The 27230-nt window shown below is 41.5% G+C and overlaps 1 protein-coding gene across 2 annotated transcripts in view; it reads right to left on the bottom strand.

Moving 5' to 3' along the window:
• Positions 1 to 4715: 4715 nt before the first annotated feature.
• Positions 4716 to 27230, bottom strand: part of FBXO15 (F-box protein 15) — a 60705-nt gene continuing 38190 nt past the window's right edge. For both annotated transcript variants that reach the window (XM_050941836.1, XM_050941837.1), the window contains 4 exons: positions 25348 to 25430; positions 23382 to 23527; positions 11185 to 11309; positions 4716 to 6496 (listed from right to left, as the gene is read on the bottom strand). In XM_050941836.1, coding sequence (XP_050797793.1) covers positions 6227 to 6496; positions 11185 to 11309; positions 23382 to 23527; positions 25348 to 25430 — 624 coding nt within the window. In that variant the 3' untranslated portion in view covers positions 4716 to 6226. The remainder of the gene's footprint in view (positions 6497 to 11184; positions 11310 to 23381; positions 23528 to 25347; positions 25431 to 27230) is intronic.

Raw genomic sequence — 27230 nt, 5'->3', positions numbered from 1 at the left:
GGAGCCGGTGGCACAGAGCAGGCTGGGGCCAAGTCGCTCCACTTCCCACTGTCTGATGAGTGCAGGGAGCGCCCGACCCCTGCTGCAGTCCCCCAGGACATTGCTCAGGGGAAGGGGTGGAGTGGGGGTGGGGCTGGGATGGAGTAGGGGCAGGAAGAGGCAGGGTGGGGGTGAAGCAGGGACAGGGGCTTTGAGGAAGGGGTGGAGTGGGGGCAGGGCTGGGAAGAGGAAGAGCAGGGGCGGGGGCAGCTTTCCTGGGCAGCACAGCCGGCCGGGAGATTGGGCTGGCCGACAGAGCAGCACGCAGCTGTGTAGGGCACCAGGAAATCTGGGGCAATTTGGTATCCCAAATTTCCTGGTGCCCTATGCAGCTGCATACTTTGCGTATGGGTAAGGACAGCCCTGTTCATAAGTAGTAAGAAATGCACAGGAGTTGTTGGTCTGAAGACCCAAAAAGACAGCAGGACTGCATTGATTTACTTTATTCCAAACATCTTCATAACCCTAGCAGCTAGGAGCATAATTTTTAAAATTAAAAGCTAGTTAGCTTAGGGTTAATTCTGTTCCCAACTTTGCTGTGGGTAAGTGGATTTTTCATGCCCTAGAAGAGGTTTGAACATAACTGGAATGGAAAGTAGTTTCTTTTGGGATTCAACATTTGTAGAATCCAAGTAGCTACTGTGAGTTAATCTATAATAAAATTGTTCCCAGTTTAACTGTTATCCACTTTCACTGTGTGCAAGTTGATAAATGATAAGGCTATTAAAAGACTTATCGCTTTCCTCATGGGCTCCCTTAATAAAAAAAAATTGCAGATAATTAGATTTCTATCAGTTTATAGAGACTACAACAAATATTTTCTTGACCAGTTTTTATTATGCTGTCATATTGTGTTTGTTACACTGTTTCCTTTGCATAATATAGCATTTTTAGTTGAAAAAACATTTGAAATCATAGAAGTTCTCAAGTGTTTTACACTGGAAATATAAAGTATTAATAAAACAAATTCATTTCAAGTCAGCACTGGTAGAAGGTTTTAACCATCCAATGGCTGTTTAGTGGCCAATGTAAAATGAGTTTGGTGGTTTCATACCAAGTCTTAGAGGACAAGTGTGATTACATCACAAAGTTATCAATGCAACCGGACCTAATCTGCACCCTAGTGAAGTGAGGCCAAAGGCTGAAAGGATACGGAAGCTGAACTATCCTTTCTCCACTAAAGGTGGTCCTTCAAAGCCAGACATGAGACACACTGGTAAAGCAGTTTGAGCTGCTGCTGCCCATGCACCACTTGTCTGTGCATAGAGTACTTCAGTGTCTGTCATTCCAGCACTTTTCACACCACACAGTTTGCTAAAAATGAAGGCTTCTGTTTTAAGCCAAAAACATTACTAATAAGGATATGAAAAACTCTTGCTTTGAAATGATCATTTAACCTATTATTGGCCAACTTGCTTTTTTCCCCTTCAAGAGTTATATAGACTCAAAGACTTTAAGGCCAGAAAGGACCATCATGATCATCTAGTCTGACCTTCTGCACATTGCTGGCCACAGAACCTCACCCACTCACTCCTGTAACAGACCCATAACTTCTGGCTGAATAACTGAAGTCTTTAAATCAGGATTTAAAGACTTCAAGTTACAGAGAATCCATCCTTAACACTAGTTTAAACCTGCAAGTGACCTATGCCCCATGCTATAGAAAATGGTGAAAAAAACCCAGGGTCTCTGCCAACCTGACCTGGGGGGAAATTCCTTCCCAATCCCAAATATGGTGATCAGTTAGACCCTAAGCATGTGGGCAAGACCCACCATCCAGACACCTGGGAAAGAATTCTCTGTAGTAACTCAGAGCCCTCTCCATCTAGTGTCCCATCACTGGGATATTTGCTGGTGATATTTGCTGCTGGCAGTCGCAGATAAGCTATATGCCATTGTAAGCAGTCTTATGCCCTCCATACCTTTATCAAGCTCAAACTTGAAGCCAGTTAGGTTTTTGCCCCCTGCCACTACCCCAACTTCTTTGTAACTCTTATTAAAAATGGAGGAAAAGTATTTGTTTAGGCATTGGGCTATGCCTAGATAAGGGGTTAGCCCCCTTTCAGTAGTGGTGTGCCGAGTCTTCGTTTATTCACTCTGATTTAAGATTTCGCGCGCCAGTAATACATTTTAACGTTTTTAGAAGATCTCTTTCTATAAGTCTATAATATATAACTAAATTATTGTTGTATGTAAAGTAAAAAGGTTTTTAAAATGTTTAAGAAACTTCATTTAAAATTAATTTAAAATGGAGAGCCCCCCGGACTGGTGGCCAGGACCCAGGCAGTGTGAGTGCCACTGAAAATCGGCACACGTGCCATAGGTTGCCTACCCCTGGCCTAGATTATCTTTAATCTCCACCGCATCCTCAGTGCTTAGTGGTCCCACTTCTTCTTTCCTTGGTTTCTTTTTATTTATATGGCTATAGAAACTTTTGCTTTTAGTTTTAATTTCCTTTGCAAGATCCAACTCTGCTTGGCTTTTGGCAGCTCTTGCTTTATCTCTATACTTTCTGACCTCCAAGAAGTAGCTTTCTTTGCTGATCCATCCCATCTTCCATTCCTGGACTGCTTTCTCTTAATCACCAGTTTGAGATGTTTGCTCATCCAGCTTGGTCTGCAACTCTTCCCTCTGAATTTTTTCCCCTTGCTTGGGACGCAGGCTTCAAAAACAAAGCATGTTTTTCAGCAGCAAAGAGTTGGATTAATCAGGATAACTTCCTTTCCTATCCCAATTCATGCATTCAGAATATGACAAAAATTCCTGGCTGGACCCTCAGATTTGTGATTTCTTATGGTCAGGTGCACACTTTGTGATAAGATACATTTTGTGGTAGATGACAGTCTGAAAAGTTTCAGTCCTCAAAGACGCCTCGTGGTATAGAGTCAAAAGCTATATTTTTAAACTAAAACAGAGAATTAAGCATTTCTTTCAACATAATTTAATTTTTATATCTCAGTGCAATTTCATACAGTACCTTAAAGAAACTTCTCTTTGTATTGAAGAAGTAAATGATTGTTTAGCCAGACAGAAAACCCATTGGTGTTAGATTTGGAACATTTTTAGAGGAAATGAAGTTTCATCAAAGCTGAAATATTTTGTGAAGATGTACCCATTTCAACATACAATATTTATCGGGTGGCAGGGGTGGTGTGGTGTGGTGTGGTGTGGGGGAGACAGAGTCCAATGCTCTGTCTTGCTCTATAGCTTGGTGATCAGGGTGCTGGTTTGGGATGTGGAAGACCCAGGTCCAAGTCTTTGATCTGCCTGATTATAAAGTGATCTGGGATGAAAAATTCTGCTGTGAATCAGGCAGAGCAGGACTTGTGCCTCATCCTCCCAGACCCAAGTCCCCTAACCACCAGGTTACGGCTACACCACGAGTGGGCAAACTTTTTGGCCTGAGGGTCATATCTGAGTGTGGAAATTGCATGCAGGACCATGACTGTAGGGCTGGGGCAGAGGGTTGGGGTGCGGGAGGGAGTGCGGAGTGTGGGAGGGGGTTCAGGACAAGGGATTGGGATGGAGGAGGGGTACAGCAAGGGTCTCGGGGCAGGGGGTTGGGGCGTCGGAGAAGTGCGGGATCCGGGCAGGCGCCGCTTACCAGGAGCAGTTCCAGGATGGCAATGGGGCGAAGACGGGCTCCCTGCCTGCCCTGGCACAAAGCCGCTCCCGGAAGCAGCTAATATTATGTCCCTGCAGGAGGGGGGATACTTGGACACAATTCTGTTTTTGAGAAAACATTTGAAAGCGTTAGTTATTCCACTGCAGAACAAACACAGAGGTCAATCTAAAGAGTTGCCACAAAATGGAATTGTTATCCTCCAATCAGCTCCGGTTATCGGGGATCTTGAACATGCTAAGTGGATAGGGTTGCGGGCCCCTCCCCAGCCTGGTGCAAATGAGCGAGTGAGGGAACCATGAGGGGGAGGGAGGAGAAGGCGATGGGTTGAGCGAGTGGGGCCTTCGAGAAGCGGTGGGCCAGGAGTGTTCAGTTTTGTGTGATTAGAAAGTTAGCAACTCTAGGTTCCCCGTCTTCAAGGGCATGCACAGCGAGTTAAACGTGACTACTTTTGGGATGGGCACTTTAAACACTAGCCCCTCACTCAGTGCCTCCAGGCCTTGTTGTTTCCCCTTACCTCCCTGGCTCCTGCTGCCTCCCCAGTTCATCCCCACCTATTCCCCCGTGCCTCACTGCCTCTCCTCCCCCCTCATTGTCCCAGGCTCCAAATACTTACTGGAGGCTGCGGGTGAGGAAGGGATGGGGCTCTGCAGGCTTCCCAGGCCCCTTCTCACAGAACTCTGCTGCTCTGGGCGCCATCTAGTGGGGCTCAGTGGGACCATTCGCTGGAGTGCCTTTCCCAGGCACATCTCTTCAGCAGAGCTCAGCCCAACTCCCATACTGGCAGAAATGGGGGAGGAGGGGCTTAGGGGAGGGAATCCCAGGGCGGCGGCCAGGGCAGAAGCTGTGGAGGGTGGCAGAGATGATTATTGGGGAGTCCCACGCTCCTGCTTACACCTCTTGCACACAGCACTGCCCATCATTATAAAATAGCCAGGAAGGGCAATGGCAGGGGAGTGGGATGGGGAGGGGAGAGGAGAATAAGGATGATGTGGCTGGGTCTGAAGCAGAGAAGCAGAAATAATGTTTACTGGCCACTGAAAATGTGCAGATATTTTGTTTATTGATTAGGCAAGGTTACACAGATGTCAAACTGTAAACATATGCTGAACCAGACCAGCTTTTCTATTTTCTTTACTTAGTATCTTAGAATTCAAAGAAAACAGTAAACAAGTTTAAAAATTAAATTAACAAAAAGAATCAATATATCTGTAGTACAAAGGACAAATACTTAAACTCAGCGACTGTTTAAATATGTGGCTCATATATGCAGGTTAATATAGAGACTGGAGGTAAATAAACACACATTAAAACAAATCACTTTTGCTACAATTAAAAACAAATCACAGAAAACAACAAACAAGTAATTATGGTCGGACAACCTTATCTGTAATAGGAAGCACTTGGAAACAACACAAAATTTATCTATTTGTAATAAACTACACATGAACATTATCCACATTACTAAAAAGACACAATTGTGCCAGTGCCATGTATCTCCCTCAGGCAAAACTCCCAATGGATTTCAAATAAGGCATACAGGATTGGACTCCAAGAGGTACAACCAAGTAGCCTGAAAGAGTAAACATATAAAACACAATTTTCAAACAAGTCCTACAGATAGATACTAAAAGCCATATTTTAGGTATCCATCTTTTCTACTTAAATAACTGAATCTTAACTATGTCAATAGGAGCTGATGACGCTCAGCTCCTCTGGGGAAAAAAATCAGACCTCTTATTTAGGGGCCAACATATCACTTTCAGTTCCTAACTAAAGGCTTCAATGTTTTCAGACATGGACCACAATCCATGCAACCAAATTAAAACAACTGCATTTTTCCCGCTGACCCAACAGCAGCTTTAACAGTCAACTTTTAAGAAAAGGGTCTATAGAAGTCTTTCCCTTGGCAAAAGCCTTCTTCCTCACATTGAAAGGCACAGGGATGACCAATCTAAATTTTTAAAGCCCCTACCACAGTGAATTTTAGATTACAAATTATGATTAAAAATACTTCATCTGCATAAGTTTGCTCATTTAGCAATAGTTTCTCATAATTATCTAAAGGACAATTATCTAGAAGCTCACTCAACAACACTTTGGCATTGTTTTGTTACTTCAGACTTCACGGAGTAGAGTTTTTCAAGGTATTTTTTAAGTTCTTAGAAACAGTGTAGAACATACAAATATGGAGAGAGAACAGAGTCATATTTACAATAGCTGTTTCAGAAGCAGCATTACATATCTGACTATGCCAGATAAGATTGTATTGAGTGACAATGATCTTTTTACCCATATCCTGCCCAGTACTTGCAACAGAGAGAGCACATCATGGTGCTTCACAGGAAAGCTATTACTTTTTATGTTTAACTTCTCTCCCCAATAACAAAAGTGAGAACAATAATAAAAATAAATAAGTGACTACACTTCCTAGTTTTCAGTAAATAAAGCACAAAACAACTTGTAGCACCTGGATTGTGGGGTTCATTTCAACCTTAATCCCCACCCCCTTCCAAAAAATCAACTAAATACCAGCAGGGAAAGTAACTGCTCAAATTATTAGAATCAGTATTTTGTTCCAAACCAGCGGTTAACTTTTTCAGTGCTTAGATAAAGAACTAGATTGACTATATAGTATTCCTTGGATTCTTCTATCCAAACCAGCTCAACGTGGACTTTACCCTCTGAATCCATATAGTTTAAGTCATAGTTGTGACCCATATAGTCATAAAGGCAGGATGCCCTGGAAGAAAGTTTCATGTAGACTGGGGCACTGAAACACCAGAAGGGTTTTTCAGTTTCATCCAAGAGGGTCACATCCATCATGTAACAGTTCTAAAAACATAAGCAAAAAAAAAACAAAAAACCACAACATTATTTTTCTATGTGCAGCATATATCAATTACCACAGGGCTACATCTTATAGTCCTTGCACAGTTAGGTAGAACTACCACTGTTGTTAGGGGGAATTCTCCCTGATTTAGGGCTGTACAGACTGCAAGATTTGGCACATAGGCAGATAGTCAAAGTAAAATTCACAACACTTCAACGGCCAATGTAAAAGAACTGCAATCTATTTAACTGAAAAGGTTTCCAACGAATAGGATTATAGCCTACGCATACCATTGGTAGCCTCCTGCCAAGCACATGGTGATACCAGCCATCTTTTAAACATTTTAAAAAAAAATATTTAAAACTATATATATAAATAATAATAATTAGTGTGCTATTAGTTAAAATAGTAAGATGTCCTCCATTATGAGGAAATGTGGAGTTTAAACTTTGGCCCAGGACTTCCATGGACCAGGCAATTTCTCGAAACAGGTGCAAAGAGTTCCATGACTGTAGAAAAATACAGATGTGCACAAAACAGAGATCAGCCTTTAAACTAAAAATACTGCAAGACATGCCCCTGCTTAACCTTCTAGGAATGGGCAGAGGCTGTACAGGTCTTTGATTCCCAGGGGAACAAATACAATATTTTAATCTTCCTTATTATTACATACTAAAATTAAATAAAATACTTTAAAATGATTCTTTAAAACAACGTATGAAAATATTACACAAGACTATAAAATATCAAGATGTACATCAGTCAACATATAGAATTCTTGGGTGTTTTGATTCAAGTAGTATTTACAGGCTTGTACATTATCATTCTTCAGGTATACAAACACTGGACAGACATACACACCAGGTGATATGTCACTGCCAATCAGCAATGAATTCAGAATTGTTAAAACTACTCCTGTACTCTGAATGAGGACATATATTTTACTTTTATGGGTAACACCATATTAATTATGTTGTGTTGACAAACTATCTGATGTTTCTCAGCCAAACATACAAAGTAAAAAACAAAGCAATTAAAACAGGCAGTTTTTCAAAATATAAGAGAAATATCTGGTTCACACTTTTTTATTCATAGGTTAATCAAGTCAGTGCAATGTTTCACATACAAGATGTCATGAGGGAAGTCTCAGCACATTTTTCTTTCTCATGACCTTGATTTCTAACCCTTCTTAGTGACCAGATCCTTGCCTTTCATTACTGATTTTGTAGTTCAATTACAGTGATGTTACATTTAGATGCAAAGAGATTAATACTAGCTTCAAATTAGTTCGGACTTAGGATGTACTTTTTACTGATAGATATATCATGACACATTAGGCACTCCTTATCTCAAGATTACTTTTTTTTAAATCAAACATCTGTGTATAACATAATGCTGATGTCTTTTCAAATACATTAACTTTAGTATAGTCACTTAACCTGCAAATACGATATCCCATATCATAAAACAATCCAAAAGTTAATGAAATGTTAAGGTGGAGAAATAAAGCATTCCGAAGTCAGGAAATACAGATTTGTGATGTAAACTCAATCTTAACTCTGTCCCTTATGCATATGCCTTAAAATACGGTCTCTCGTCATACATTATTTTATCATATAATATATAGTACAGAGTACGCTAGATTATAGATGTTATAATACAGTACATACAATCTTCAGAATTAGCTTTCTTTGGATCTTCATGAGACTTAAAATACAAGCCAAGTTGAAGAAAATCAGTTCCGTAAATTCAAGGGTCATAGATTTTAAGGGTGGTGTTATCTTCTTGTCTGACCTCTTGCATAACGTAGGCCTATTATGAAAGTTCAAATCTGAACAGCCTAGACTTTGATATCTGCCTGCCTGCCCCACCTTCCAAATATTAGGGCTTCCATAATTACTACTTGAAGAGCAGAGATAATTTTTTCTAAATGGATGTCTCAGTTGCAAATGGAGATTCTTTTTATGTTTCAGCAAAAATGGCTGGACTGCTTTTGCAATGTGTGCATAACATCTCGTTATTTTCCAATCAAATTCATGCACATCGACTCAATTGCTGGAGATAGAAATAAATTTAGCTTATATCTTAAATATCAATGAAATCATCAAAACACGTGAAGGTTGAAGAAAATCACCCATAGCACCCCTTTTTCCTGTAACATTGTACACATAAAAAACGTTAGTTGATATATTATTTGTAAAAAATAGATGTATGTGAAGATATAAAAATAAACCTTTTATATTATAGGTACAATGAGGCAGAGTTCAGATGGTTTCACCCTTAGTTCTCTATTTCTTTTGAGAGCTTGATTTCTCATCCTTTTTGCTGTTACATTAATAATTGTTTGCATGAAATACATTTTTAAAAAAAGAAAGAAAAACAGAGTGCCAGTTAGGTGTAAGTTCCATAGCTTTATGGTCTTTAGCTTGACACTTCCTGAACCCAGTACATTTTTAAACAAGACCTCCTAAAATCATCTTCCATAAAGACTTTTTTGCCCTGATTCAGTAAATCACGTAAGCATGTGCTTACATCCCACTGACCTTAAGCACATGAATAATTTTATGAAGTTAATGGGACTTATACACATGCTTAGGAATTCTACATAAACAGGGTTTAAACTCTAGGCTGACAAACTGAAGAGCCAACACAAACTTTTTAAAAGCCTCAAAGAAGTTTAAAAGTAATCTACTGTGCATAGCATTTCTGACTTAAAATGATCATAGCTCTCAAACTTTCAGATATGGCTATTTCTGGATTCAGCTATTTTCAGTTTTCTAACCACAACATTTCTGACTGATTGATACAAATGGGAAATGTGTATTTTTCATATATGTAAAACTTAAAAAGCCTCAGCTGATCTTGCAGATACTAGAAAAAGAAATTTCACCTCTCGGTAGGGTTGCCAGGCATCCGGTTTTCAATCAGAATGCCGGGTCAAAAAGGGACCCTGGCGGCTCCGGACAGCACAGCTGACCAAGCTGTTTAAAGTACAGTCGGCGAAGCAGCAGGGCTAAGGCAGACTTTCTGCTTGCCCTGGCTCCGCACAGCTTCCAAAAGCAGGCGGCATGTCCTCCAGCCCCTAGGTGGAAGAGAGGCCAGAGAAGCCCTCACCTCAAGCACTGGATCCGCAGCTCGCATTGGCTGGGAACCATGGCCAATGGGAGCTGCAGGGGCAATGCCTGCGGGCACGGGCAACACGCAGAGCCCTCTGGCTTCTCCGCCTAGGAGCCAGACATTCCAGCCACTTCCAGGAGCAGCATGAAGCCAGGGCAGGCAGGGAGCTTGCCTTAGCCCTGCTGCGCTGCCGACTGGGAGCCACCAGAGGTAAGCGCCACCCAGCGAGAGCCTACACCCCAACCCTCTGCCCCGGGTCAGAACCCCCTCCCTCACCCAAACTCCCTCTGAGAGCCCAAACCCCTTCCCATACCCTTGCCCCAGCCCTGAGCCCCTCCCGCACACAAAACCCCTCAGCTCCAGCCCAGAGTCCCCTCCTGCCCCCCAAACTCCTCATCCTTGGTCCCACCCCAGAGTCCACACCTTGAGCCAGAGCCTGCACCCCCTAGCCCCTGCCCCAGCCCTAAGCCTGCTCCCACACTCCAAAACCCATCATCCCCAGCCCCACCCCAGAGTCTGCACCCCCAGCCAGAGCACTCACCCCCTCTCATACCCCAACCCCCTGCCCCATCCTGGAGCCCCAGCCTCATTTCTGGCTCCACCCCAGAGCCCACACCCCAACCCCGTGCCCCAGCCCAGTGAAAGTGAGTGAGGGTGGGGGAGAGCGAGCGACAGACAGAGGGTGACTGGAGTGAGTGGTGGTGGTGGGAGGAGGGCCTCAGAGAAGGGTCATGGCCTTGGATATGAGACAGGGAAGGGAGCGGGACAAGGGTGTTTGGATTTGTGCAATTGGAAAGTTGGCAACCCTACGTCTGGGCAAAGACCAAGCATAAGAAATTTCAGTCAGAAAAGGAATTTGAGAATGTTATAAACAATTGAAGAGCGAGGACTCAGTGGAAGTTATAATTCAATCTTAACTGTAGCACGTACTGCCAACAGCAGCTGCAGTAAATCACTAAAAATTAAGCTGAATTTTACACTCACTGTTGCCCAGGACAACTGATTAACACTGTAAAGCACAATGCAGTTACTTTAACATGTAGGAACCAAACATTAACTCATTCATCATACAGTATTTCTTTCTGCTCAGCCTGCCTAACTGCAAAATAGCAACTATTAATTGTATTTGTTTATGTCAAAATAATATTATCAAAATGTCAAATTCAAACATAAACTTTTTAGTATATATTCATTTTTAGGACTGTTTGAAAGACTGTTGCATGGATTACTTCAAATGTGAACTCATTTAAAAGTTTCCGATCTACAAAAGTTAAGTATGGTTAAAAATATATTTTTAAACACTGTTGTAGTACTGTGGTATATTACTTCATTCTTCTTATTAAAAATATGCATGTTTGTAGTTTTTGGATACCCTCTTTTAGGAATTTAGTACAACTGAGTCCTAGGCAGGCATTTCTCAAGAACAGCATTTGCTTCACAACCTCCATAACATCTGGATTTTATGAGATTTTTACAAGTTCAATTACCCAAAACAACTTTGTAACATATTTAGAATGCATGTCACTTTTTTTTTGAAATAAGCATTTCCAGAAACAAAACATTAGTGATTTACCTGTACATTGCCTTCAAACACATCAGTTCTCCAGAAGATGCCAACTTTCCCAGCAAGAGGCAAATGTTGTGAATTATTTTTTAAACTTATAACTGTAAGCCTCAAGTATCCATTTCGAATGTAATCTGAAAAGATTAACAATACATGCATAGTTACAGCACAACAAATCAAACTAGGTCAGCCACTCAGGGAATGTTCTTACCTTTACATTTCCTTTTTCTAAACCCTCTGTTTGTCTCCTGCACATTAATAGGATACTTTCCTCAAGAGCCAATAATTCTTCATGCCCAACCAGCTGAAAAATTCAAGCCAGCATGTCTCAAAGATGAAAAGGATTAGTTTATTTTCTGAGGTGACAACAGATGGGGTGGAGTTGGGATTTTCATTTTATTCAAATACAGAAATCTGAGGCCAACCAAGTAGAGTTAAAAAGAATGCAAATGAAGAGTTCCAAATTAAATGTTTCAATCCCTTCGAATACAACAAAAACATCAAGCTTAACACATCAGAGAAGGAGAAGACAAGTGGTGCTTCATTACCACTCTGTTGTCCACTTTGTCTGATGCATGGTATCATGCTGAACCAATATCGATTCCAGGGTGCATTTATTTATATCAGCAAGTGGAAAACCTTGATTTAAATAAATGATTTATGCTTCTTGCTTGTCCTGTTTTTTCCCCAAAGAAAGATTCATTTTCATTGGTTAGTACAACCATTAAAACATATTGTTATGATTATTTACAATTAAATATAGCCTTTATATTGGATCTGATACGTCTTTTTGCTAAGAGAGAAAGAAGTCCTGTGTTCTTCCCCCAAATGGGAAGAGTTTCCTTTCTAATGGACATGGAATATTCAGTGGCGAATTCTGAGGCCTGATTATATTATGGTGTTTATCTTAATAATACATAGATATCTTACAAGGACAAACTATCACTTCATGAGATAAGTGAGCTTCTTCATAGGACACACCATAAAACTAGGTCTCTTTGAAGAAGAGATACTGAGGCTGATAAATCACCATGAGCAAGAAGGAAGGAGGGAGTGTCATTGGAGTTCTTTACTATACTAATGAAGGAAAAGAAAACATCGGGTCTAGCCCTCCATAGATGATCTCAATTACTTATGAATACAGGGTTAGAGTCACTCATGCTGGCATAAAAGGTGATGTAAATTATCCTCCCGGCATGAGCCTGGCTCAACTATACCGGGAGGATAGGTGTTTATAGTCCTGACTATCTCCCTGAAGGTTGTTACTAGTGAATGGAAAGTTGGAACATGTTTATATTCCCCCAGTGTCTCTACAGAACACCACCTTTCACAAACACAGCAGGGAAGTGCTGAGGCAGCGCAGACATCCTAGCCATATCATCTCTATAACCTAGCTGAACACTTTTTGGGGCTCCAATACCTACCTGCAAAATCCACACCCACACTTCTATTACCCCCCCCCCCACACACACACACAAAAACAGAGGCAAGGGTGGTCAAATGTTTTCTGGGATGCAACCTCCCTGGTGGACTCTTCACCTGGAACCTAAAGTTAAGCTGACAGAAGCCCAGGAAACCAATGCCTGAATCTAACTCACAGTATTTCCACCAATAGTTTAGCAAACTGTGGAATTGTATATATACAGTATGTTACCCAAATGCCAGAAGTGCAAGGAAAATCTAACTATGGTTTGGGTGTAGTAGTGAAATTCATCCACAAAATAATGAAATGGCTAGCACATCTGTGTACCACTACTCTTTACTGGACAAAAAAAGAACTGCTTGACTTTGGCATAGGCCCTATGCTGAGGGTAACAGAGATTTTGCATGAGCTTAGCATAGGGCCTATGCCAAAGTCAAGCAGTTCTTTTTTTGTCCAGTAAAGAGTAGTGGTACACAGATGTGCTAGCCATTTCATTATTTTGTGGATGAATTTCACTACTACACCCAAACCATAGTTAGATTTTCCTTGCACTTCTGGCATTTGGGTAACATACTGTATATATACAATTCCACAGTTTGCTAAACTATTGGTGGAAATACTGTGAGGGTAACAGAGATTTTGCATGAGCTCATGTGGTAAGGGTCTGCTTTAGGTTTAGGAGCAAAATTATTTGACTTCCATCATAGGTGCTGGAATTAGGGGTGCTGAGGGTACTGCCACACCTCCTGGCTTGAAGTAGTTTCCATTATATACAGGGTTTACAATTTGGTTCAATGGCTCTCAGCACCCCCACTATAAACATTGTTCCAGCATTCCTGACTTCTATCCTCAATGTCACAGTGCAGTTCCTAATGGCTGTGGTGCACAGTATAGTGAGAACTAAAGAATTCACAGATGGGAAAGGATTTGTTATAATACCCAGGAGCTGGGAGTCCTGGTGCCACAGGTGAAGAACACGGACCACACAATCCTCACTCTGAAAGCTAGACCCATGCTGGAGAGGACCTTGAAGGATGCCACCCTCTGCCAGTATGCGGAAAACCTGAAGCGGAAGCCAGACCAGGGCAAGACGTTTGAGGTGACCTGCAAGTGGGACACCAGCAACCACTTCCTTCCCAGGGGCATCACCCGATTTGCTGAATGGAGGGTTCATCCACAGGGGCTGGATCAACTGCATTCCACTGAAAGGAGTTGTCTGCCACGGGAATCGGGACAGGCGATGTAGGACGTGTGGCTATACCAACAAGACACTACTCCACGTCCTTTGTAGTTGCAAGCCTCATTCCAGAGCCTAGCAGCTACAACACAATGCCATCCAAGATCGCCTGGCCAGAGCCATCCTAACACCCATAGGGAAGATTGCCGTGAACTCCACAATCCCCGGAACCGACAGCCAACTGCGACTGGACATCATCATCATCAACAATAGGACCGGAATAAGATCATCATGATGGACGTCACAGTGCCCTTCGAGAACAGGACCCCGGCCTTCCACGATGCCCAAGTTCAAAACGTGGAGAAATACACCCCTCAGGCTGAAACCTTGAGAGCTAGGGTTTCCAGGTTCAGATCATCAGAGCCCTGGGCGCATGGGACCCCAGTAACGAGTGAGTGTTGCAGGAATGTGGAATCATTCAGTGTTACGCTTAGCTGATATGGCAACTCATGGTGTCAGATGCCATCAGGTGGTCAAGGGATATCTACATAGAACACATCACCGGACATCAGCAATACCAGGAGGGATGAGCTGGAGTGCCAATGACAAGTGCAGTCAGGAAAGTAATTTAAATAATTTCTTCATGGATTGTATTTTGTACATGGACAACCTATCCTAAATGCTCAATTACTGAGGGACAATCTTCACTCATTGACATATTTTGCTTTACACAACTAAATCTTTGTACAACTTTTCATGAGTGATGTACCTGAATACTTGGATGCTAATATCTAAGCTGTATTCTTAAATTTATTCACCTAAATTTAGGTTATTGTTGATTATGTACTATGTGTATCATATGACTTTTAAAAACAAACTTTGTATTTGTGGATAATCTAAGCACTATACCCAGATGTACAGACACTTTTCTCAACCTATGTATTATATAATTTTTTAACATTAGCTTTAATAAACTTATTAAATTTGTTTTTAAACAATGCTGTTCTCTCCTTCCACTCATATCCCTACAAAGTTGAAAGCAAACTGATTTAAAGTACTGCATGACTGTCTGGCAAGCTATCAAAATTCACATTTGTATTGGCTCACATCTAAAACTTTATGACATCAAAATCCTCAGTGAGAAGCATATGGTATGCAGAAATAGAGCAGTGAGAGACAGAGGGGAAGTTCTCTCCTCCCATTTACAAATGCTTGTAAAGTGCTTTGCAAGCCTTACTTGAAAAGAATTTAAATTAAAGAGACAAAGTATTATTACATACAATTTTTAACAAACTATACTCTAGTTCTACTATAGAACAAAAAAAATACCATTTCCTTATGTAAAATGGCCAAATTTTTTAAAAACTTTGATGCTTAAAGCTACGTGCAATAATACAAAAATTAAACTGCTTACCTTTAGGCACCATTTGAAAATTTTGATCTATAATGTGACACTGCATGGAATCTGGGGGACACTTGAGAATATTATGAATATTAATATTGTAAAAATGTAATGAGTTATGCCAGATATGCCATGTGAGGTATCTGCAAAAAATGTTATACTTTGCCAGATATGATAATCTCATTTATGTGTTTGTATCCCTTTTGTATTATGGGTTATAGATATGTATGTATATCTGTATTTCAAACTTGTGTTATGCTTCTGGGTGACACTCCCAGACGGTTTGACATCAGCACTGCCTAGCCTGCTTGATGGCCCATTAAGGAACATCAGCTATACAACTGACTCATTGAGAGAAGGCAGATACACCTTATGACTCAACAAGGCATGCAGGGGCATGCCTATGGATAGCACTCTAAGGATTTCAAGCCATGTGCGGGCCGCTTGTGTTTGAAACAAAAGGAAGCACAGGCTGCATGGCAAAAGACTACAAAAGGCAGCTGCATCTTCTCCATTTTGTCTAATCCTGCTTCTTACCTCTAGAGGAACCTTTGCTACTGTCATAAACAGATAGCTAAGGGTTAATGTTCTTTTACCTGTAAAGGGTTAACAAAGGGAACCAAACACCTGATCAGAGGACCAATCAGGAAACAAGACTTTTTCAAATCTGGGTGGAGGGAAGTTTTGGGTGTCAGTTCTTTGTTCTTTGTCTTGGTTCGGTGACCCTCTCGGCTCTGAGAGTGATCTTTCTATCTCCAGGCTTTCTAACCTTCTGTTTCCAAGTTGTAAGTACCAGGATAGTAAGACAATAGGTTTATATTGTTTTTTTTTGTATTTACATGTGTGTAGTTGCTGGAATGTGTTAAATTGTATTCTTTTTGGATAAAGCTGTTTATTCATTTTTTCCTTTAAGCAATTGACCCTGTATATTGTCACCTTGATACAGAGACCATTTTATGTCCTTTTTCTTTCTTTTTAAGACCTGTTTGAGTGTTTTTCACTGGTTAAGGCTAAGAAACGAAGGGAGGGGGAAAATCTCTTTGTGTTACATTTACTAAGCCTGACTTTGCATACCCTCTGGGTGAGGGGGGAGAGAGATTAGATCTCTCGGTACTTGTGTTTCAAGGACTTGAAGCAGGGAATCTCCTAGAGTACCCAGGGCGGGGAAATCTGGGAGGAGGTAAAGAGGGTGGAATCCCTTTGTTTAGATTCACAGAGCTTGAATCTGTATATCTCTCCAGGAACCCAGGGAGGGAACACCTGGAGGGGAAGAGGGAGAAGGGAAGTGGGTTATTTCCCTTTGTGGTAAGACTCAGGGCATCGGAGTTTTGGGGGTTCCCCAGGGAAGGTTTTGGGGAGACCAGAGTGAGCCAGACACTGGAATTCTGGCTGGTGGCAGCGATATCAGATCCAAGCTGGTAATTAAGTTTGGAGGTTTCATGCTAGCTTCTCATGTTCTGAACTCTAAGGTTCAGATCTGAGTAGGAGAGTTATGACAGCTACAAACTGGATCTCTGAACAAAGGACTGAATGACTCATCCAAGCTGTGGATGTATTCCAGAGTGACTTTCAAGCCAGCAAACTCACCAATACTCCTAGGAACCTGAAGTCTTTGTATGTATGTGATGTTTTACCATTTAACATCTCTCTTCTTGTTCTTTTTTCTTTATAATAAACCTTTAGTGTTAGACACTAAAGGATTGGCTGGCAGTGTGGTATTTTGGGTAAGGCCCAAACCTATACTGACCTGGTGATGTGGCTGACCCTTTGGGGTCAGAAGAACATTTGGTATATATCAGCAGAGTTTTTTAAACAACTTCTCACTATATTGGACCTAAGTGCTGATTGGGAGCCAGAGAACTGGAATGCAATAAGGGGGGATATGTGATTTCTTTTTTTTTGCTTCTTGATAACCAGTGTGGAGGATAAGAAGCCTCTGCACTGGTTGGGGAGTTTAACTTCAGTGTTACCCACCAGTTCTGGGAGTATCTGCTCTCCCTTTTGCAGCCTGCCCTTACATTTCTATGATGTGTCATACTATGAAAAAGTTTTCATTTATGGTTAACAATTTTGCTGCTTTTTAAAAACATCATACATTAAGCCAGGGTGAAGGTAACTTATTTTACTTCGTTTCTCTAGATCTGAAAGGCTAATGGATATTTGAAGAGGTCAAATTCCAAACCTAGGTAATATAAATCCAATACAACAGAGTTTAGATCAGGATAAATACCTACTGTTAGCACAGAGAGAACATTAAGAGCTTCCATTTGGAGCTAAGCTTTTGCAAATGGAATTTTAAAAGACAAAATTGGTTAATAAGCATTTTCCTCAAAGGAATGATATTCACTTATTCACAAGTCAGACTCTATAATGGAATGACTATTTCTACTCTCATAACCCACTCAGGATCAATCACATTTTAATGGAAATAAAATAAAGCAACTGATGGAACCATGCCATCAATAAAGAACGAACGTTCAGGACACCACAGTTATTACAGATATTAATAAAAGGAATCCCCACATCCTTGATGGACCACTTGGGGAAGCTATTCTGCATGTAATACATTTCCTCTTAGAACTACTTCTGTACTCTCTAAGATAGAGCTGATAAAAGGAGATCTCATGCTTTAAACACTCCTTAAGTGTGCATGCACACATGAGAAAAATTAAGCTTTACATTATCCTGGAGGCTATAAATGCATCTCTGCACTAGAATACTGCATAAGGAATACTTCACTCATCACTTGGAACAGTGAGGTTCAGCCAACAATTGAAGAAAAAATTAAACCAAATACCTTGTCATGGTATTCGGTTACTGCATGTCTTTTTACATAACAAACTTTTACCCTCGCCTCCTGGAGGAAGTTCTGGCTACAGACACTGCACTTAAATTCCAAGGACTCGGCAGCTCTCTTTTTAATTTACAGGACTTTGTAGAGCTCTGAACATTTCTCTGACCTTTTCACTAACACCAGCTGAATCATTTGATGCAAATAGAAGCCACTGAGAATTTATGCTTTTAAAAAATGAACTCATCATTCATGAATAAATCAATTCATTAATCATCCAAACCTACTTTGTAGACTTCTTCCTTCATTATGGAGACCCCAAGACACACAAACAGATTTATAGAACTGTTAGCATTTTAGATGTGTATAGCCAAGCTAGAAAATCCCTGTACTGATGCTGCTGTCATTGTCCACAAAAGGCACACCTCCAAATTGAGACACATTCCCATTCCCAATACATCAAAATTCTGTCTCTCCCCTCAAAATGGATTCCAAATTTAAACAATTACACAACCTCCTCCCTACCCTTTTCAGGGCTACTTCCCCATCTCCTCCCAAGTGTGCAGAAAACCCTTGGGCCACCCCCCTTATTGCATCCTCATCCCTCCTGTAGTTCACAGAATTCATGATCTGCTCCTCATTCCCCTTTGATGAGGAATACAGCAGCTCCCTCCTCACTTTGTTGCCCACCTCACCTCTACTCCTCAAAAGAATCAATGGTACTTCTGCTGCTTTGTCCAGTACCTCCCTCCTCCTCCCAACAGAAGGAGATAATGGCTACTCAACCCCACCCACACTTGTCCAAGCAATATTTCCATTTGCTCTAGGTGAAGAATGAGTGGGTTTTTCAAGCCTCAATATATGGGCAGACTGGAAAAATTCCTACTGCCCAGAAGCTCAGGACAAGCAGAAGTACTATGTAGACAAGTGTAAGGTTTTTTTGCCTTTCAGATAAGGAAAACAGGAGATGCAGCAGCCACAGCAGCTGACTGAAGGACATCTGCACAACATCTGGGCAAGGCAGTTGAGGGGTTGAAAGGGAGTGAAGCAAAGAGCACTGATAGGGAGCAGAAGGAGGAGGGGCAATAGAGCTGAACTGCCAATCAAAGGGATGGATATGGTTGATGTTACCCATACAAGTACCTCTTTAGGAGAAAGGGGGTTCGGTTCCAGGTGCATGGCTCAGCATATCTGAAGTTGAAACTCTGAATGTGACCTCTGCTAGTGCAATGACTGGGGAAGCAAGAGACTGGGCTGGGGCTTTTCAGCTACAGATGGGTTATTCAAAGGGACTGTTTTGCTATATACATAAAAGATGCATTAATGAGTCAACCAAGCCAGAGTAGCCTTTGTTGTAAAATAAACCATCATTTGATTACTTGCTGCTGCAAAACACAACTAGATGTGATTTTAGCACAGAGCTGCTCTTTTTAATGCTTTATTTCATCTTTGCAAGATTAGCTATTGCTGCCAGAGTCAGCTTAATTTGCAAACCAATCCTCAAGTGTGTTTCAAATAGCTAGTGTAAAAATTATTTACAACAAACTTGGTTAATTTAAAAATATATACCTGAAAAGAGTCTAGAACATATGGAACCACCCTGTTAGGATTCTTGCGTTAGAAAAACAAACATAAAACCAAACACGTATCAACCTGAATCAACAGAGAGCAGTGCTAAAGAGTCCTCGGCCAAATAAGCAAAAAACATATGGCACAGGAGAGTATGTTAAAGGAACATATGAAATCCACAAGTAAACACTATCCAGAATTCAAAGAAAGCTAGATATCCATGGAAACAAAAATGTAGATTATTTTATCCTCCAATAAAACAATCCATCAAGTTATAGTACACAGCCAGCTGCCTGAATAGAGATTATTGTCCATCAAAATAAAGCTTTTGTTTGTTGCTGTTCTCAGTTCAAATGGCATTCTTGGGGGTTACCAAATACACGTGCTGAATTAAGATTTCATAACTTTTGACCAACTCTGCTCTAAGAGCTGCACAAACTTTAAGTCGGAAGCCAATAGTGCACTCTACTGTCTTCACCAAAAAAAAAAAAAAGTGCATCTACTACAGTGAACAGAAGCTGTTACCTATCAGCTGTGTTCTTGGAGAATCAGGGCGCATTACCGAGCCTATCTGACTCACAAAAGACCTTCCCCCACCCCCGCAGCCTCTGTTTGAACTAAAGCCAATCAGAAGAAAGACTTACCAAAGGCAGTGGAAGACACTAAACCCCTCCGGGCAAGGGATTAAGGGAACTCCCCTAGCCTCATCTGCATTAAGGATGGGACAGAGAGGCATCCCTATTAGCATACAAAATGGAGAACAGAGATTACAAGGCAACAGCAGGGGAGCCCTGCATTCTGGGTGATCTCTGATCCAGATGTTAATGAACCCACACCTTCACACACCCAGCTCAGTAGTTATCAAACCAATTCTAGTAATAAATTCTTTACTGGTTTCCAAAATACTGAAGCTGCCTAATTGCATTGTGAGCTTGTCAAGGTTTCTTTCCCCACTCTGAACTTATGGGTACAAATGTGGGGACATGGATACTTCTAAGCCTAATTACTAGCTTAGATCTGGTATACACTGCCACCACCCAGAATTCCAGTGTCTGGGGCACTCTCTATTCCCCCAAAACTTCGTCCCCTCCCTGGGTTGCCTTGAGGGACTTCACCAATTCCCTGGTGAACACACCCCTTGGATCTTAAAACAAGGAGAAATTTACCATCTCCCTCCTTTCCCCCCACCAATCCCTGGTGAGTCCAGATCCAGTCCCCTTGGATCTTAAAACAAGGAAAAATCAATCAGGTACTTAAAAAGAAAGCTTTTAATTAAAGAAAGAAAAGGTAAAAATTATCTCTGTAAAATCAGGATGGAAAATGCTTTACAGGGTAATCAGATTCCTATAGATCAGAGGGCCCCCCCCCAGCCTTAGATTCAAAGTTACAGCAAACAGAGGTAAAATCCTTCCAGCAAAAGAAACATTTACAAGTTGAGAAAACAAACATAAGACTAACAAGCCTTGCCTGGCTAATTACTTACAAGTCTGAAACATGAGAGACTGATTCAGAAAGATTTGGAGAGCCTGGATTGATGTCCCGTCCCTCTCAGTCCCGAGAGCGAAGAACAACAACAGAAAGAGCACAAACAAAAGGCTTCCCTCCACCAAGATTTGAAAGTATCTTGTCCCCCTATCGTTCCTCTGGTCAGGTGTCAGCCAGGTTTACTAAGCTTCTTAACCCTTTACAGGTAAAAGAGACATTAACCCTTAACCATCTGTTTATGTCAGAGCTCTTTCAGAGGAACACCGCCCCTAGCCAAGAATGGGCAGCTCCTAATGTTTAGCTCTTTGGTATACTCCCTTGAGCCATCAGTTTACCCAAAAATAAATCTATGTTCTCCCTTGAACCATTGTTCTTTCCCTACAAAAACCCCTACCCATGCTCAAGTAAGTGCTCTGATGCCTGGATCCAAAATCTGCATCAGTTCCACTGGGACTTGATCTTCTCCTGAACGATTGTACTGGGGGCTCTGCCTGTCTCTACCCTCTGCTTCCTCAGCTACCACCACCACCCTGGGAACCCCAATTGATTCAAGCTTCACAGAGTGGTGAGAACCCATCTCTCTTTCTCTCGGTATAGTCTTCTGATTCTGACTTTTGTGATCAGTTATAGTTTTCTAAACCTGATTTTTATAATCAAATTTAAGTTAGATTTAATATTATCACTGTTTTGTTTGTTTGGCTCCCCTCGTATGATTATTACCTGCAATAAATAATTTTCATGGTTAAGCTGGTTGCTTCTCTCTCTCTCTCTTTTCCTCCCCCCCACTCACCCGTCCATGGTGTTTTTTGGCTTCCCCGTTCACTCTGCAGCAGTACGCCTCGTACCTAAGCTAAAGATCCCTGCAGCTCCCAAAAATCCTGTGCGGTTTGCATCAAGTGAGTTACTACCAGAACAATTGTAATGTGAACGTGGGGACAGGTACATGCTGAACCTGAGGCATATGAGGGTAACAGCTTGGAAGTGCTGCTCGACCCAGGCTACTGAGTCCAGGAACATATGCAGGGTCAGCTTGGGAATGCTGATTAACCTGGTCCTCTCAGATGCGCTCTGTTAACGTGTGTTTGTCTGTCTGTCTGATTCTGGAGCTGGAAGAACCCAGCTCTGGGGAACCTAGGTCCTGCAGGATACCTCCACTGTGAGGGGACTTGGAGAAGGGAGAAGTAGAGCTCCGTATGAGAACACAAGTGACACAAGCAGTACATTGATAGAATTACAGAACGCCAGCCACCAGAAGAATAACCCGAATAAATGAGCGTACCCCAAAGTAACAGGCAAATTTGGTAACAAAGCATCAACATTAGCCATTTATTGGAAAAATAATATGAAGCAGTAATAATTGCTTACCTCATTTTTTAAAAAACTGATCATAGGATACAGATTTTGTTCTCTCTCTCTCTGATTTTTAAAATTTAAAAAGTTTCCTTACCTCCTACATCCAACATAAAAAGGAATGCATATTTTTCATCATGTAATTTGAGGGACTCGGGGTGGGGGGAGGTGAGAAGGATGGGGGAGAAAACAGGATTTTCTAATTTTATTTGTTGTCTGGGGAAATTGTTATCTGAGTTTAATTATTTAATGCTGCCAGGTGGCAGGATTTATTTGTATATTATTATTTAATGCTGCTTGGTGGTTATTATTGTAAGTTTAATTATTATTAGGACCCTCAGTGCTTCTGCATAGGCATGCTTTACTGTTAAGCCCAAGGAAATAAATAAAAGTAAATAAATATTATTGTAAATTATTTACAAATGCTTACCCAATTTCTCACAACTTTGTATTGATTGCCGTAACAATAACATATGTCAGTCTAGAGAAGTAGACCAAACAATTATACTTTGTCTGAATCACAGTATGCTTATTAAGTTGCACTGTATCTGAACAATAAAGCTTTGTTAAAAATCACATCTAGTCAAAGCAAACTTAAGTAATTGCAGAAGAGCAGTAAATTAAAAATAAAACCACACTGAAATCAAGTCCTGGTTATTACATTTGTTTAATACATTATAAAATTAATTCTGTTTTTGGAAATGCTTTGTTTGTTACCAAGAGGCTTTATCCCAATTTCAGCCTTAAAAGGTAGAGAACAGTTTTATTTTCAATCTAGCAACCTGCATTTTTTTTAAAGAAACAACAGACATTACAATATCTAGACTGTCAATTTGCCAGCAGTAGCCAACAAAATAATTCCACAACAAAAATTAAAGAAAGAAAAAACTAGTTTATCCTAAAAGTCAATTCTATATTCCCCCTTGAACAGAAAGGAGTTGAATACAAATGGGGGAAAATGAACCCAGGAACCATTTTTAAAGGAAAATCTAAAATCCATTAACTCTACCTTTTCTGCAGAACAGATTGCGAAATGTACCACACATGTAAGTATGTCCTCCGCTGTGCATATCAATATGTAGTTGGTAGCCATGCAGTCCATATTCTGGGTCAACATCATCCAGTATAGGTTTATGAGGGGGCAGGATATATTGTCTTAAATAAAATCAAGACAAATCAGGTGGGGAAAAAACAATTTAGCATGGCAAAAAATGCTGAGTAGTTTCAGCAGAGGAGGTATTTTAAAAAGATTTGGAAAAGGGCAAATGCAATTAGCAGTCAAGGTGTTCTGCTTTCCTACTTAAATTTCTGAATCTCGAAGTTTCATAATAGTTTACCATATTCATTACAAGGTTTATTAATGTGCTGTAAAGACTAGTCAAAGGCAGCTAACTAAATTTACCACTAAAACACACCTAAAGTGTGTACATGTAAAACTTTAATAGATGGACTTGTATGCATTACTCTGAATCGAACACCCATCTGGCCACCTGCTTTTTTCTAACACAGTGGTTCTCAACATATTACACATTGTGGGAATATATGTGTGGGCTGCCGCCCCCGGACCTCAGGACCAGCCAGCTGCCCCAACACCAGGACCCCCGCCACTCGGGGTGGGTCAGCTGCCACGTCCCCCAACCCCCAGCCATGCGGCTGCTCCAACTGCCCGCCCCGGTCCCCTGCCACGTGGTTGCCCCAGCCCTCAGAGCTCACAGGACCAGGCAACTGCCCCAGGCCACAGACCCTGCAGGGTGGGCCAGCTGCCCTGGACCCTAGAAGTGGCGGGGCCAGCCGGCTGCCCTGGACCCCAGAGCTCACAACACCCTGGGGCCACAAGGGAGCCTGACCCCCTGGCAGTAGGTGGCGGGGCAGCCACCTTTCTACTCAGGCAGCTAGGAACCTGGAACCCAGGGCACATCCATGGTCTTTAACACACAGCTGACCTGGGCCACAGCTGTGTTCTAACTGGGTCGCATGTGGCCCACGTGCAACAGGTTGAGAACCAGGTTGAGCAGGCATGGAAATAGTGTCCCTGTGCCTGAAAACTAGTGGAAGGAGCAGAGTATTGAATCACTGATGTGGGGTAACATTTTCAGAAGCACCAAAGTGACATAAGTCGCAATGAAAGTCAATGAGACAGACTCTTAAGTCACTTACACTTACCAAACTAAGTCACTTAAACATATTGGAAATTTTTACCCATATAAATGACTGTCCCCGTGGAGTGAAAGTTATTAGATATTCTGTGTGTGAAGAGAATCCCAATGAAGGGGATTGGGAGAGGAGGAGAGAAAGAAAGCATATCTATGCCAGATAAAATGTTCCTTCAGCCTAGGAGGAAAAGGTATGACGAAGAAGAAAAAAAGAGCTGCTCATGGAAGTTAGTTGACATAGTAATCATTATTTTGGCTATTTTAACATGTGTGAGGAAAAGCTCACACATTAATATATTGCATTAATATACAATGTTAAATATACCTATTTAAAGGACATTGTCTACTAGAAATCTAATAACTTTTTCAATAAGATTTAAAAGTTAGATTTAGATTCTAAATTAAGTCACTCTGTCACTTTTTTGGATTTACAATGACATTTTCCTATTTTTTAAAACATCCCTCTTCCCTGTGTGTCTGTCACACATCAGGAGAAAGTGACTAAAATAAACTGAAAGAAAAAAAATACAGAAAAATTTCTAATCTCCTTCAGTTACAGTAAAAGGTTTCAGACACATGTGTAATTAAGTTTAGCGTCTCTTTAACCGCAGTACATTTTAGCTTGAAAAACATAGGCCTCTTCCATATCATTTTGTAAACCAGTTGTTGCAACTCTAGTGCACAACAGAGTTCTTATTCTTGGTTAGAGGGAATTACAATTGTTACTGAACTTTATCACCAATCAATTTTAATTTTCAAACTCAATGTTTTATTTAAAAGATCATCCCTAACATCCACAGGCAAAGAGAAACCAGTACTTACTTAGTGGCAGAGCCCAAAGTGCTTCTCTCAATAAGTTGATGATGATGAAGACTCGCCATAACAAAAGCAATTCCATTTCCTTTCTGAAAAGTTAATTACAGTGAATACATTTCTCACCTGGAAGTATTGTGCATTAAAGCTCACAGATAAATGCTTCTTCTTTTGTGGCTGCGAGATTACCACAAAGTATTAGTACAAATTTAATAGTAGTTATATATGGGCCACTATTCACATAAAATGCTACCATACACATTATCTCAGCATATGAATACATAAGGCACCACTGGACAGCTACCCAGATAGGAAGATTTTCTGCAGTATCAGAAACAATTCATTAAACTTATTTTTCTACCTTATAATTAGCACTCTTAAAAAGGTGAACAAAAACAGGGGAAAAAACCCCAAACCTTTTTCTGAAGTGCTAAGTACCCAAACAAACTTAACTAGGTAAATTTAGATACTTAATAAACAGCTAAGGCCATGATGAGTGGGACTAGCTGAAGAGTAAGGTGCTACTCAGTATCAGTCTAATAGTGGTAGAACCACAGGATTCCACCCAGAGAAGGATGAAATTAGTGACGCACATCACCCAAGGAGAGCACTCTTAAAGGACCGTAAAGAGGTCTAAGGCACCTCATGCCCTGTAACTGTGATGGTACAGTGAGACTAGGTGGTGTTGTAGCCTGGTGATCCACTCTCAAGTGGGGGGAACCAGAGAGTAGCACTCTGGGAGAAGTGCAGATCAGGGCCTGTCTCTTGGAAAGAGTGCAAACAGAAAGTCTGGGGGAGAGATCACAGGTGCAGCTTGCCCTTGAAATGTGACATTATGTCAATTAAAAAAATCCCTGGCATATCAAAAACTGGAAGAGGAAAATAAACTGTACAATGCACATCTGAATGTCACATTGAAATAATCAGAAATCCATATATTTTTAAAGCATAAACAGTACAGGGGGCCTTGACTGTGGATTCCTATTAGGCTATGGAAGTCATTTGCACGCATCTTCTTTATCTGCATATATATGTGTGAACTTTACAAAAGAAAAAAAAGAAAGAAAGATGGAGGAATCTCTCAGGCAGCAAGTGGGAAAGCTACAGAAGGAGGTGGCTAGGCTGAGGAACATCCATATCCATGAGAAATTCCTGGACAGTATCCATGTGGAGACAGCTGACATAGCTGTCCCAGTTCACAGGACTACTGACATGCCAGTGGAGGAGGAGATGGCTCAGGGTGGACACTGGCAGCTGGTTATTTCTGGCAGCAGGCAGTGCTCCACCCCTGCTGCGAACCCTCCTGCTGTGGTAATGGATAACCGTTATGCTCTTCTTGATACAGGAGAGAAGGAATCACCCCCAACAGTTAAGGAGGGGAAGCCTCGTACCCCTAAGGCTGGGAGGTCTGCTGCCACCACTGATAATATGAAACTTAGGGTAGTGGTGGTTGGAGACTCTCTGCTGAGGGGGACGGAGACACCCATCTGTCGCCCTGACCGTTCATCCCGGGAGGTATGCTGCCTGCCAGGGGCTCATATCCAAGATGTTACAGAGGCATTGTTGAGGATTATCCAGCCTTCTGACTACTACCCCATGCTACTCATCCATGTGGGCACAAATGATACTGTGAGGTGTGACACTGAGCAGATCAAGAGTGACTACAGGGCTCTGGGAGTACGGGTTAAGGAGTTTGGAGCGCAGGTGGTATTCTCTTCGATTCTTCCTGTCGAAGGTAGGGGCCCGGGCAGAGATAGATGCATCGTGGAGGTGAATGCCTGGCTGCGAAGATGGTGTCGCCAGGAGGGCTTTGGCTTCGTGGACCACGGGATGCTATTCGAGGAAGGACTGCTAGGCAGAGATGGCCTTCACCTTTCGAGGAGGGGAAAGGC

Source organism: Gopherus flavomarginatus, chromosome 2 (genome assembly GCF_025201925.1).
Source record: "Gopherus flavomarginatus isolate rGopFla2 chromosome 2, rGopFla2.mat.asm, whole genome shotgun sequence".
NCBI lineage: Eukaryota > Metazoa > Chordata > Testudines > Testudinidae > Gopherus > Gopherus flavomarginatus.
The sequence above is the reverse complement of the archived record's forward strand: the minus strand, read 5'-3'. Positions and strand labels throughout refer to the sequence as shown.